This window comes from Marmota monax, unplaced genomic scaffold (assembly GCF_021218885.2).
Source record: "Marmota monax isolate L192 unplaced genomic scaffold, Marmota_monax_Labrador192_F-V1.1 WCK01_AAM20220418_F8-fsc00149, whole genome shotgun sequence".
NCBI classification, from domain to species: Eukaryota; Metazoa; Chordata; class Mammalia; order Rodentia; family Sciuridae; genus Marmota; species Marmota monax.
This window is the reverse complement of record NW_026693170.1, coordinates 2,949,413-2,962,688: the sequence shown is the minus strand read 5'-3', so window position 1 is coordinate 2,962,688 and position 13,276 is coordinate 2,949,413. Positions and strand designations below refer to the sequence as shown.

Here is a 13,276-nt window from a genome sequence, read left to right as displayed (position 1 = left end):
CACTCATGGGTTCAATCCCCAATAGTGGGCGGGGGGGAGTCACTAATATTTCAATAGTTTTATTATTTTGCTTAACATTCAACACTAGCAGATTCGTAACTTATACCTGTTCACAAACAGTATGTGTGAAATCTTTTACTTCACACGTCTGTAACTAATAAATTTTTTAAAGATATTTTTAGTTGTTGATCAACTTTAATTTATATATTTATATGTGGTGTTGAGAATTGAACCCAGTACCTCACAATGCTAGGCAAGTGCTCTACCACTTAGCTGCAGCCCCAGTCCCATTAATAAATTTTTCATGATTAAAGAAAAAAAATTATAATGAATTATAAGAATTAAAACTTATCCATGAGTTTGTTCCCATCAGAGTTGGCATGTTCACATTTCCTTTTGCTTTTGACATGGACATGGCTTAGGTCTCTATTAAAATTTTTGACATTTTATTCAGGAAAACATCATGAATAATTTTGATTTGTTAGAAGATTGCATGAGAAATAATTTATCTGAGGCTGGGGTTGTGGCTCAGTGGTAAAGCTCTTGCTTGGAACGTGTAAGGCACTGATTTGATCCTCAGCACCATATAAAAATTAAATATTGGGCTGGGGATGTGGCTCAAGCCGTAACACGCTCGCCTGGCTTTCATGGGGCACTGGGTTCGATCCTCAGCACCACATAAAATAAAATAAAGATGTTGTGTCCACCGAAAACTGAAAAACATTAAAAAAATTCTCTCTCTTTAAAAAAATAAATAAATAAAGGTATTGTGTCCATCTACAACCAAATAATAAAAAATAATTTATCTTGCATGGTGTAGTGGTGCATACCTATAATCCCAGCAACTTGGGAGGCTGAGGCAGGAGGATCTCAGTAACTTAGTGAGACCCTAAGTAGTTTAACAAGACCCTGTCTCAAAAAATTAAAAAATAAATAAAAGAGCTAGGGATGTAGTTCAATGGTTAATGGTCAAAGTGCTCCTGGGTTAAATCCCCAGTACCAAAAAAACAAAAAGCTTAATCTTGGCACCCCCTTAAAATTTGCATTCAAAGCCACTGCCTCAGTCTTTGACCCAGCTCTGACCATACTACAGTACTGAATGCAAAAGGGTCCCCTCTTTCATTTCTGGCTTCTGTCTCACAAGTCTATGGGTGGCTGGCTAAGCTGGACAGGTGAATTTTCTCCCACAGGCCTTCTCCCACAGGCCTGCTACACAGGATCAGATAACCCCCTGGCTCCCACACACCTGGGTAATTCCATTCCCACCTTAACCAGGCACAATGTCACTGTCTGGGAACCCCTGGACTCTGAGTCCTGTGGGTACAGGGTCAGGGCTGTCGCAGTCATCACTGGGTCCTGAACATCAACCAACGGGGTCCTTGGCAAGTGTATGTTGCCTTGACTTCCTCCTGGTGGGGCATGGCCACTCCGGGTCCCCACCCTGGCCGGACACAAAGTGAACACTCAGGAAACACCTTTTGTTGATTCTAAGATGCACTTTTTTTTTTCTTTTTTAATCGTAACAATTCTGAAATCAGGAAGTGTAACAGATGATGGTGCTGTCATCGCTGTCAGCCAGGAAGCCATTGTGACGTGGCTGTCATTGCCTGGATGTGACAATGGAGTAGCATCATCTGGGCTTCTGAGGTGAGGAGGCTGAGCAGTGTGGAAGTCAATGACTCAGAGGCAAAGTGACTCCAAAGAATGAGATGCAGTTGTTCTGTTACATGTACACCCAACTGATGTATGCTGAGGATCTGTGTTTCCTAAATAAGTTTACCAGGAGCTCTCCAGTAACTATAAAATAAAAATTTAAATAGTAAGGAAATATCGTGGCATCATTCTATTGGTGATATCTTTGTTAGTGGGACCAAAAAGAAGGTGTCTGACAAGCAGTGGCACCTTGGATTTAGTTATATGGGAAACCTGTGGAAGAAGGGAATATGACTCTCATTTGTACACATTTATAAATCTGCACACCCAACCCTGAACATCATCATTTTTAATAAGGAACATATATAGAAAATTACTGCTTTTAGCAGTCTCGGCCCCTGGGCTGTTTCATTTAGCAGCACTGGGGACCGAACCCAGGGCCTCACACGTGTTAAGCACATGCTCTGTCACTGAGCTGTGCCCCCAGCCCCAGCTTGGGGTTGTCTGTCTGGGGATGACAGTCAGAAGAAAAGAATTCTACTCCCAGTGAAATGAATCACTCCCCCTGATGTGCTTTAAAGCAGTGCCACGTTGTTTTAGTCAGCTTTTTCGCTGCTGTGACTAAAGCACCGGAACAGAGCAAATGTAGAAGAAGAAAAATTTATTTGAGGGCTCACAGTGTCAGAGGTCTCAGTCCCTAGGCAACAGGCTCCATTCCTTGGGGCTCGAGGTGAGGCATCATGGTGGAAGAGCGTGGAAGAGGGAAGCAGTTCACTTGATGATTAGGAAGCAGAGAGAGACTCCACGCTCCAGATACAAATATATACCCCAGAGCCACGCCCCCAATGCCCCACCTCCTCCAGCCACACCCCACCTGCCTCCAGCGAACACCCATTTAATCCCATCAGGGGACCGATTCACTGATTGGGTTAAGGCTCTCGCAACCCAACCATTTCCCTCTGAACCTTGTCTCATTGTCTCACTCATGAGCTTTCAGGGGACACCTCACCTCCAAACTGTAACACACGTTATTGCAAATATTCACGGGGCACCATGGGACTCATCAGCTTGGCCTTCTCCACCTTTGCTCCCACCAGCCTGGGCCTCTTAGGAGAGCAGGAGTCCGCATGAGTCACACAGCTGAACCAGGGCAGGGTGTGGCCTAGGGTCAAGACTGAGCAAATCACTGGATGAATGAACGTTCTCTCAGCTCGGGGTCTTTGGGTAGGCTTGTCCTTCAGCTGGGCAGGCAACTCCCTAGAGGCTGTGACACACTCCTGTGCAGGCTTCAGATCTCAGTATTAGTGCCTCCCTGACCCCCAGGCTGGGTCAGGCACCTACTTTGTGCTCCCATACCCCAACTGGGACCCCCATCCCAGTCCTGTGAGCTCATGGTCTGGAATGGATCTCCCTCTCCCACCAGACTCTGAACCCAGTGGGATGGATCCCAGGGCTGCCTTGATCATTGCTGCTTTCCCAGCACCCAGCCCTGGAAGGGGTCAGGAGGGGTGTGCAATGGGTGATGGGTGAACAGGGAGAGAAGGCTTGACAGGTAGGCGAAGGTGCTGACTTTCTGGCTGGTGCCATCAGGAGCGGTGGCTGAGGCTGGGGAGCATGCCAGCCTGCATGTGTGCCGGTGCCCTGTGGCAGGCTTGGTTCACTGTCACGCTGAGCTGTGATCACCTCCCTGTTCTCAGAAGTGGAGCATCCAGGGCAGCGCTTGGATTTGATAGCCCTCTGGGGTCCTGGCTCAGAGCTGGAATAGAGTGAGTGAGGCTCATGATAGGACACAGGGGGCTCCCAGGGTGCAGTGCGTGGATGTCTGTAATTGCCTCTCGAGATCTGCAAATCTATGTGTGTTTGAACATGCATGTTTTAGGGCTTGTGTATTGTGGTTGGCTTAACGGTTCTGTCTTGGGGGGGGGGGTCTTACTGTGTCTTTCCTTTCCCTTGGCCAGACATGCATGTCTGTGGTTTGAGGGAGGGAGTCTTGGATCTGTGGTTCTGTGGGTTTGGTGTCCGGAAATGTCTGAGGATATTTTTTAATCTCTTGGTCTTTGAGCATTTGTGTGAGTCCGGGTCATGTGAGGCTCTGCATCTCCCTCCTCCTGTGGCTGAAGTCAGCAGCCTACCGGGCCCCAACTCTTGGCTGTTCCCTCTCGGGGCCTCAGTCTCCTCAGTTGTTTCTAGAGGTTTCTCTCCAAAATTGACCTGCAGGTGGTCAGGAAAATCTTTGATGTAATGGGGGCCTATGGTCCATCCAGGGACTTTCCTCAGCCCCTGAGGAAAGACCCCCTGGAACCTGGCCCAGACAGAGAGGAAGCCAGGAGGAGACAAGACAGAGAACTGTCAAAGCACTGGAGGGTAAAGGGGATGCCAGGGGGTTGCAGGGCGAGGACAGGGACCAGGGCGCTGCTGGAGCCCCGTGTACCCAGGGGGCTGGGTTTCAGGTGATTGTCTCTCTGGGCTTTGGGCTCCCTCCCTGTGTTTCAGCCCCATCTCTCTCTCTCTCTCTCTCTCTCTTTTTTTAAATATTTACTCTTTAGTTTTAGGTGGACACAATATCTTTATTTTATATTTATGTGGTGCTGAGGTTTGAACCCAGGGCCTCAAGCATGTTAGGCGAACGCTGTGCCACTGAGCCCCAATCCCAGCCCCTCAGCCCTCCGTCTTGATTCCTGCCCTGGATCTGAATCCGTTCCTTCTCTCTGTAGCTCAATGCCTCTGAGTTCCCATTTGTTCTCTCTCTCTCTCTCTCTCTCTCTCTCTCTCTCTCTCTCTCTCTCTCTCTCTCTCTCTTTTGTGGTGCTGAGGATTGAACCCAGGGCCTTGTGCATGTGAGGCAAGCTCTCTACCAACTGAGCTTTACCCATTTGTTCTCTTGTCCCATCTTCTCTTCCTGACCTTCCTGGTTTTTCTTGGGGATTCTCTATCCTGTCATCCTGCTTTTCTTTGTGGCACCAGGGATTGAAGCCATGAGTGCTACGTCCCCAGACATTTTTTATGTTTTATCTAGAGACAGGGTCTCATTGAGTTGCTTAGGGCCTGGCTCAGTTGCTGAGGCTGCCTTTGAACTCTCCTGCCTCCTGCCTCAGCCTCCGGAGCAGCTGGGGGTTCTAGGTGTGGCCACTGCACCCGGCCCCTCTGCTTTTGTCTCTCCCTCTTTTCTCATTCTTGTCTCTCTATTTCCATCTTCCTCTTTTGTCACGCTGATGCGACTTTAAAAGATCAAAAGGAAGCAGAGGAGGACAGGAGGAAGGGAGAGAGGCTGAGGAAGGCTGGCCCCTGGGCTGGGGCTGACAGAGGGGATGGGGCCATGGGGTGGAGGGGAAGAGGGAGGAAGGCCAGAGCCCAGGGAGTCTGAGGCCCCATGTAGTCAGGGTGTGGCTGCTGCTGGGCCACTGTGGTCCTCAGTCCTGGCCAGGACCAGCCTGCGGTGCTGGCAGGGACTGAGTAGACAGCTCCCCGACTGGAACTGCGCTGGCTAAGTTGAATCATGACCCCAGGTGTAGAGAGGGGCTAGGGAATGGCCAGTTTGGGAACCCCATGGTGGCCTGCGTAGGGGTAAAGTGGTGAGTTAGTTCAGGCCCTCTGAAGCCGGGCTGTGCACTTGGGATTTTGTAAGGGGATCATGGAGACAGACCTCAGAGGGTTTTGAAAAAGTCTCAGTATTACAAAGATCTCTCTGAATCCAAGGCCTGCAAGGGGACTGAGGGCCCATGTGACCAGGTGGTGGCCTTAGGAGCAACTGGGGGTGGGGTCTCTGCTCCCCTGGGGCCCCGCCCCCTGACATCACTGTCACATTATTGCACCAGGCCTGGCAGACCAATAGGCTGCTGCTTGCTATTACAATGGGTCCTAGCAACTGGGCCTGATCAGGTAACCGGGGAGGAGAGCACACCAGCAGCGGGAAGAGTGTGAGGGGAGAGGGAGGGAGCGCCTGCAGGGCAGGCAGGTGAGTCTCCAGGGCAGGGCTCTCCTGTCTCCAGGACTGGGCCTGTGGGGGTGGGCCTGCCCTAGGCAGGGGCTGGGGAGGTCCCAATCTTAACCCCTTCAGCTTTAATTTCAGCCCCACAGCCACAGACTTGTCTGCCTCTCGCTGCTAGGACCTGCTAGGACTGGTCCCAGGCTCCCACCATCCCCTCCCCAGGTGGGTCCCACCTTGAGTTGGGTTAGGGAGAAGACACAGGAGGGGGTGGGTAGAGCTCGGTGGGGCAACACACCTACCCAGCTACGGGGATGGGACCTGGTAGGAACAATGTAATATGGGTGAATTTCTGTAGGGGTGAGGGAGGTCAGCAGAGGACAGGGCCGGGGAATGGGGGGCACAAGATGGGGGAGGGGAGGGCAGGGCAAGGAGACAAGGCGGGAGACCATGGCATGTGGCCTAACAGAGCAGCTCTTTAGTAGAGCAGAGGAGGCCTGGGGTCTGGGTGGGAAGAGGGCACCTGTTTTGTCTGAGCCTCGGCCCCTCTCCCTATGGGGGATGGGGACACACAGATGTGAGCATCTCTCCGGGGCTCCCTGAAGAGTCCATTTATTTTAGAGGTGATGGGCCGGGAGGTAGAGTGGACGGGAAGGAGGGCCAGGGAGGCACCAAGGTGGGAAGAAGGGGGCCATCGTGAAGGCTCCAGCGGGTGGGAGGACACGAGGCCCAGGAGGCCAGGGGGCCCGCAGAGCAAGGCCAGCCGAGGCCGGGCTAGGATTGAATGAGAAGGACTTCCTGTGCCTGGCTTCTTCCAGGAGCCGAACCAAGAATATCTTCCACTTTGGCCCAGGTTAGGGGAAGGAGGCTCAGTTGTCCCGCCAGCCCTGGGAGGTGTGCAGAATTAGCCTCCACAGCACAGGGGCAGCGGCTGAGGCTCAGGAGGGCAGGGACTTGCTTCGAGTCAGTCACGCGGCTAGCCATAGGACTGATAACAGCCGTGATGATGCTCATGACAGAGCACCTGTGGTGTGCGGGCGCTGTTTTAAATGTCATAGTCCATTTAATTCTCAACAATTCCAGGAGCTGATTTGCCATTATTATGTTATTATCCACATCATCACAGATGAGAGTGAGGCCCCTCACTCAGCAAGCAGAGGCTCTGCTCTGGGTCTGGGTCCCATTCAAGGTCATTTCCTGCTGCTTCCCAATAACTGTGACAAGACTGCAGATGCTCTCTGGGCCCGCGCCAGGGCCGGGATCTGGGCTTAAGCCCTTTCCGGTGAAGGCTTGGCTAGGTTATGCGTGAGGCCCAGACCAAAACAAAACTTCAGGGCCCCTGGTTCAGACGTTATGAAGAATTTCAGCCAGTGTCAGCAGGGATTAAACCTGAGAGCACCTCAGGAGGCAGCTTGGTATATTATACCCATGACCCAGAAAAGCAAACAGGCACAGAGAGGTGCTTCATTTTGCCTCAGGTCCCACAGCAAGTTAATGACAGAGAACCTGGGCCTCAGAGGCTCCAAAGTCCCCTCATTAATGCCAAAAGACACTCGGGTTCTTGAGGAAAGCAGCTTTGGGGTCCAGGACTCCCTTCCCATGCTCAGTGTCGCTCTCCCTGACTCCTGCCAAAGCCCACGAGGTATGACCAGCTCCCTTCCCCTCTGCAGACGCTGAGGATCACGTGATTCTCCCCTGTCCCCTGGCGCACTCTGAACCACAAGTCACCATGGCTACTTCCAAGTTGCCCTCAGCGCCCGGGGAGGAGGAGACCACCATTCTCATGGCCAAGGAGGAGCTGGAGGCCCTGCGCACAGCCTTCGAGTCTGGCGACATTCCCCAGGCCGCCTCTCGCCTTCGAGAGCTGCTGGCCGCCTCGGAGAGCACCCGGCTGGAGGTGGGCGTCACGGGGGAATCGGGAGCTGGCAAGTCGTCCCTCATCAATGCCCTGCGCGGCCTGGGGGCCGAGGACCCAGGCGCAGCTCTCACGGGTGTCGTGGAAACCACAATGCAACCCTCGCCCTACCCGCACCCACAGTTTCCTGATGTGACCCTGTGGGACCTGCCAGGGGCCGGCTCTCCGGGCTGCCCGGCTGACAAGTACCTGAAGCAGGTGGACTTTGGCCGCTATGACTTCTTCCTGCTGGTCTCCCCCCGCCGCTGCGGGGCCATGGAGACCCGCCTGGCCGCGGAGATCCTGCGCCAGGGCAAGAAGTTCTACTTCGTGCGCACCAAGGTGGACGAAGACCTGGCGGCCACCCGCACCCAGCGACCCTCAGGCTTCAGTGAAGCTGCCGTCCTGCAGGAGATCCGGGAGCACTGTGCCGAGCGGCTGCGGGCGGCTGGAGTGGCCGAACCCCGCATCTTCCTCGTGTCCAACCTCTCGCCATCCCGCTATGACTTCCCCATACTCATGTCCACCTGGGAGCACGAGCTGCCCGCCCACCGGCGCCACGCTGGCCTGCTGTCGCTGCCCGATATCTCCCTGGAGGCTCTGCAGAAAAAGAAGGACATGCTCCAGGAGCAAGTGCTCAAGACTGCCCTGGTGTCGGGGGTCATCCAGGCCCTGCCGGTCCCCGGACTGGCCGCTGCCTACGATGACGCGCTGCTCATCCGCTCGCTGCGCGGCTACCACCGCAGCTTCGGCCTGGACGACGACTCGCTGGCCAAGCTGGCCGAGCAGGTGGGTAAGCAGGCGGGGGACCTGCGCTCCGTCATCCGCTCCCCACTGGCCAACGAGCTCTCACCCGAGACGGTCCTGCGGCTCTACTCTCAGTCGTCAGATGGCGCCATGCGGGTGGCCCGGGCCTTTGAGAAGGGCATCCCTGTGTTCGGGACACTGGTGGCTGGTGGCATCAGCTTTGGAACCGTCTACACCATGCTCCAGGGCTGCCTCAATGAGATGGCCGAGGATGCCCAGCGGGTCCGCATCAAGGCCCTGGAGGAAGACAAGCCCCCTTCCGAGGTCAGCTTGGAGGCAGCTGGTGACAGTGGAGTGGAAAAGCGGGGATCCGGGGAGGGAAATGGCGAGGACGCCCCACTCTCAGCCCGCAGGAAGCTCGGCCTCCTTCTCAAGTACATTCTTGACAGTTGGAAGAAGCGTGATGTGTCTGAAGAAAAATAAAAGTGCAGCCCCACCCCTGCCTCACCCCCAGACCAAGTCTTAACAAAACCAGCCAACCAACCAAACAAGGCCAATGTGGTGCAAATGAGACCTGCAGTTGCTGAGGGCCGGGGCGGGAGGCGCTGGGGGACTAGCACTTGCTGTCTAGGTGGGGGCGGGTGTGGTGGACCGGCAGGAGGGAGGCAGGGAGGCTGGCCCCAGTCTAAGAGGGAAATACTGAACCCCTGGCACAGGAATTGACCCTGGAGGCGGGGGAGGTCAAGGTTCTGGTGGTGGGCCCAAGGTGCCTTGGTGTGGTGTCTGTCTCCCTGGCCCCCATGTGGCCAAGGGGGATTTGTGTGGTGGGACTGCACTGCCTGGTTCCAGGACAGAAGCCAACTGTCAATGGCTGTGGGTGGCTGAGAAGTGGCTGGGTCCTGCTAAGGTACTTAGTTATTTAGTGCTGGGGATTGAACTCTGCTTGCACACTCTGAGCACATGCCTATCACTGAGGTACATCCCAGCCCCTGGCATGGACTTAGTTCAATCCCATGTCCCTTTCTGACAACCCCAGTATCTCAAAATCCACCTCTGGAGAGGCAGCCAATAGGTGCCTGGGATTGGCACAATGGTGCCTAGCAACAGGTCAAACAGAGGTTGGGGACAGCAGGCATCCTAGGCCTGCCTTGCTGCCTAGGGATGACCTGGGCAGGGGTGGCAGGGAGAGGGAGGCCAGGTGGCCTTGGGGTTCTCCTCAGAATGGAGCTTGGGCAAGACCAAAGTGAGAGGGCCAGAGGATGGTCTCCATGAGCACCCAAAAAGCAAGCAGAGGCAAGGGCCCAACTCCATGCCCAGACCTGAGCCTCTTGCAGAAAGATAGCAGTCCTATCTCTTGAGTGTAAAAGCGTGTGGCAGTGTGTCTGGTGTGTCTGCAACTGGGAGGACTCTTATGGGGACTTACCTCTCCTCTACAGTAGGCTGTGGAACAGAAATGGGGACTAGACTCCCTTTGGAGAGTCCCAGGGATGCCTGGCTGGGGTGGAGGGCAGGCGGCAGCCCCTGCCATGTTGGGGAAGCAGTTCCTGGGGAGCCGAGTCCTCTCCCAGGCTCTGCCCTTCACGTGGGGCTGAGGAGGAAGGCTGGGCCAGGACCAGCCTTGGAGGTCACACTGGGGGAAAACCCTCAAGATTCTTGAAGCTCTCAAGAAGGTTCCGGAGATTGTGTGCAAGGCAGATGGCAGAGGCTGTACTGTGGTGCAAGGTGGTGATCTCATCCCTAGGTGCTGGCAGAGTTTCAGGACCTGGCGATAATTCTAGTCTCAGATTACCCCTAAACTCTAGGAAAGAGTTCTAGATTGAGGGTCCAGTTTCTTCCTGGGGGATTTTGGGGGTGGCAATTCCTACTGCTTTGCAATAGAACTCTCCTCTTCCTGGGAGGCCTCTGCCAGAACCACTTGGGGTTCACATGGGCTTTTCTGTATACAGAAAAGGAGGGGTGTGGGGGGGATCATGGTAGGGAAATCCCAGACCTTGAGATGCTCCCGGATCTGTGTTCCAGACCAGTCCACATCTTCAGGCCCTGTGGACCCTCAGATATTATCCCAAATGCGTGGCATCCTGGCTCCATCTGGGATTTGGTTGGAAAGGTCAGGAATGAACACTGCATGCTCTCAACACTGGTTCCAAGGTTAAGAGGAACAGAGTAGGCTAGGCATGGTGGTGCATGCCTGTAATCCCAGCAACTCAGGAGGCCAAGGCAGGAGAATCTCAAGTTTGAGGCCAACCTCAGTAAAAAGCAGGGGTGGAGAGGGGGCGCACACGCACACAAAAAATGGGACACAGTGAGTTACTTTTCTCTCTGTCCCCCCTGCAGTCCCCTCAGCCAACTTGTTCCCATATCTGTGCCTTTCACTTCTCTCTCCCCCCATCCCCATCCAGATATCCACAGTCCATTCTAGCTTAGGCTTTCCCCTCTCCACCCAGGTTCATCTCATTCTAGATAAGGCCACAGAAGGATCTTCCTCCCCTGCTCAAACCTTTTGTGGCAAATCACAGATCATCAAACTGCCCAGCCCAATGTTCAAGGCCCTTTCCCAGATGGCCCCTACCTAACCCTCACCAAAGCAAAACTGAGTGGGCTCTGAGGAGTTGGCTGTGCATTTACAAGTGAGAACTGACACCTGCATTCTGTCCTAATCCTCACAGAAAGGGGACAAAGGTTGCAGTGGGGATGGGACCTGCCCAGTGTCACCCAGCAAGTCCCTGACGTGGCAGGGACTAGATGCAGTCAAGCAATCCCAGTATGTCTGCACTGGCTGTCCCCATCCACCATCCCAGTGAGGACACCAAGGCCCAGATGCAGGACAGGGCTTGCCTAGCCATTCGCTGCGGTTCCTGAGCAGATGCAGGTACTCAGAGGCCAGGCCGTGAGGGCGGGCCACGTTTCCACTAATGCACCAGATTCGCTGGGACGCTCTTCGGGTCTGCAGCACCCAAAGGTCTTGGCATGTGGAGGGTGTCCATGATCAGGGGTGTGGGAGTGATGTGGCAAAAGGACCCTGAAAGAGCTGGTTTATGTCCTGGCTGTGGAGGAGGCTGAAAGACATTTAGCAGGCGTTTTTCACCCTCCTGGGCCTTTTCCTCTTCGTGAAACAGGGATTTACTGAAATGATTCACGTGGTTAGAACAGGGACCAGCACAGAGTAAATGTGAACGACTATGAGCCATGATGAAGGTCCCGGCTCATCACTGCCTTATATTGTCAATCACAGTGCCTGGTGCATTGCAAATACAAAAAAAAAAAAATTAAGTTTGAATTCTAGGATCAGAAGCCCTCAGATCCATTCCCATCACCCCACTCCCTAGCTGGCAGTCTTGGGCAAGTTATTCATCCTCTTGCTGCCAAACACGGATAGCAGAGAATCTTCTTTCCTAGGCTATTATGAGCCAGGAGTATCTGGCAGTGACGGAGAAATGTTAAAAAAAGCACTTAACCCGGCATATTGTTACTCTCCAGTACTATTACTGCTAAAGCCCCAAATGCTTTGGATATGGTTATGATTCTACTTTTATGCTTTCTTTTTAGTTTGGTCTTGAGGTTTCCTTGAGAGTGGACTATGTCAGGATAGCCACCCTCTAAGAGGGCAAAGTCAGTTCAAGTGTGTGTCAGGTGAGACACAATGAGGAGGCGAAACCAAAATGCACAGAAATTTATTACAGAGAAGCTAATGAGAAGTCTGGAGAAGGCAGCCAGCCAGCAGGTGGGGAGCATGGGGAAGACAGAGGACCTGTGGACTGGGCCCAGGCTGAGGCTCACGGGTGTTGTGGGTTGGCTAGTTTAAAACAACCTTGAAGAGCGAACTCATTTACACGACTCTGATGTCCCGCCCCTTGCAGGTGGTTTCAAGGACAGCTGCGGGGGGGGGGGGGGGGAACCTGTTGGGTTTTGGGTCAGTGGGATAAGGAACAAGTGGGCTCTATCATAAATAAAATGGAGGGGAAGTTTCACCAAGCCGGAGTGATAAGGTACAACTGAATTTCAAAACTTCTGTCAGGGCTAAAACCAGATGCAGAGGAGCAGAATTGTCAGTAATAGGCATGCAGAGGCCTCTGGAGAGAGGGCAACCCAGAAGATACTACCTTATCTGTCCTACTGAAGGTCAAGAGCTGAAGACCAAGAACCAGGGGTCTGACAACCCTGGCAAAGCTGAGCCAAGCCTCAGCCAGTTCAAGATATTAATGCTGTTGCCAGAGGAGGTCAGGGCTCTGAAGGCCTTCAAGATGGGAGCCTGCCAGCAGTCGCTGCCAAGTCACAGTCACACTTCATTTGCTGGAGAGTCAGGCTCGACACTGGCTGAGATGACTCTGGCGAGCTGACCTTTCCAACATCACCTAGGGGCTGGGAAACCAAGACCCCTGCTCAGCATGCATGGGGTATGGTGGAAAGGACTGTGGAGGGGCACTGTACCTGCTCCCCAAGTACCCCAAAGCCATCATCGAGGGCCTGCTGGGTACAGTCACACCCTCCTGGAAGGCTGACAAGACGGTGGGTGGTGCTGGATGCACCTCAGAGCATCTCACTACATGTGTGACTAGCTAGCAAGATCCTGCAGCAGGTGATGATATGATTCTATGCCTAGAAGACCCAAAAAGCTCCACCAGAAAACTTTTAGAATTAGTAAATGAATTCAGCAAAATAGCAGGTTATAAAATCAACACCCGTAAATCAAAGGCGTTTTTGTATATCAGTGACAAATCCTCTGAGAGGGAAATGAGGAAAACTACCCATTTACAATAGCCTCAAAAAAAAAAAAAATACTCGGGAATCAATGAAAGAGGTGGAAGATCTAAACAATGAAAACTACAGAACCCTAAAGAAGTCAAAGAAGACCTTGGAAGATGGAAGAATCTACCTTGCTCTTGGATAGGCAGAATTAATATTATCAAAATGACCATACTACCAAAAGCACTATATAGATTTAGTGCAATTCCAATCAAAATCCAAATGGCATTCCTCATAGAAATAGAAAAAGCAATCATGAAATTCATCTGGAAAAATAAGAGACCCAGAACAGCTAAAGCCATCCTTAGTAGGGA

General features: G+C 53.0%; 1 protein-coding gene across 1 annotated transcript; it reads left to right on the top strand.

Annotated features, from left to right (window-relative positions):
- The first annotated feature begins 7,307 nt into the window (after nucleotides 1-7,307).
- Nucleotides 7,308-8,719, top strand: Irgc (immunity related GTPase cinema). Its single transcript, XM_046455407.2, has one exon. The coding sequence runs from the start codon at nucleotides 7,308-7,310 to the stop codon at nucleotides 8,700-8,702; it is 1,395 nt and encodes a 464-aa protein (XP_046311363.1). The 3' UTR covers nucleotides 8,703-8,719.
- Nucleotides 8,720-13,276: the final 4,557 nt, after the last annotated feature.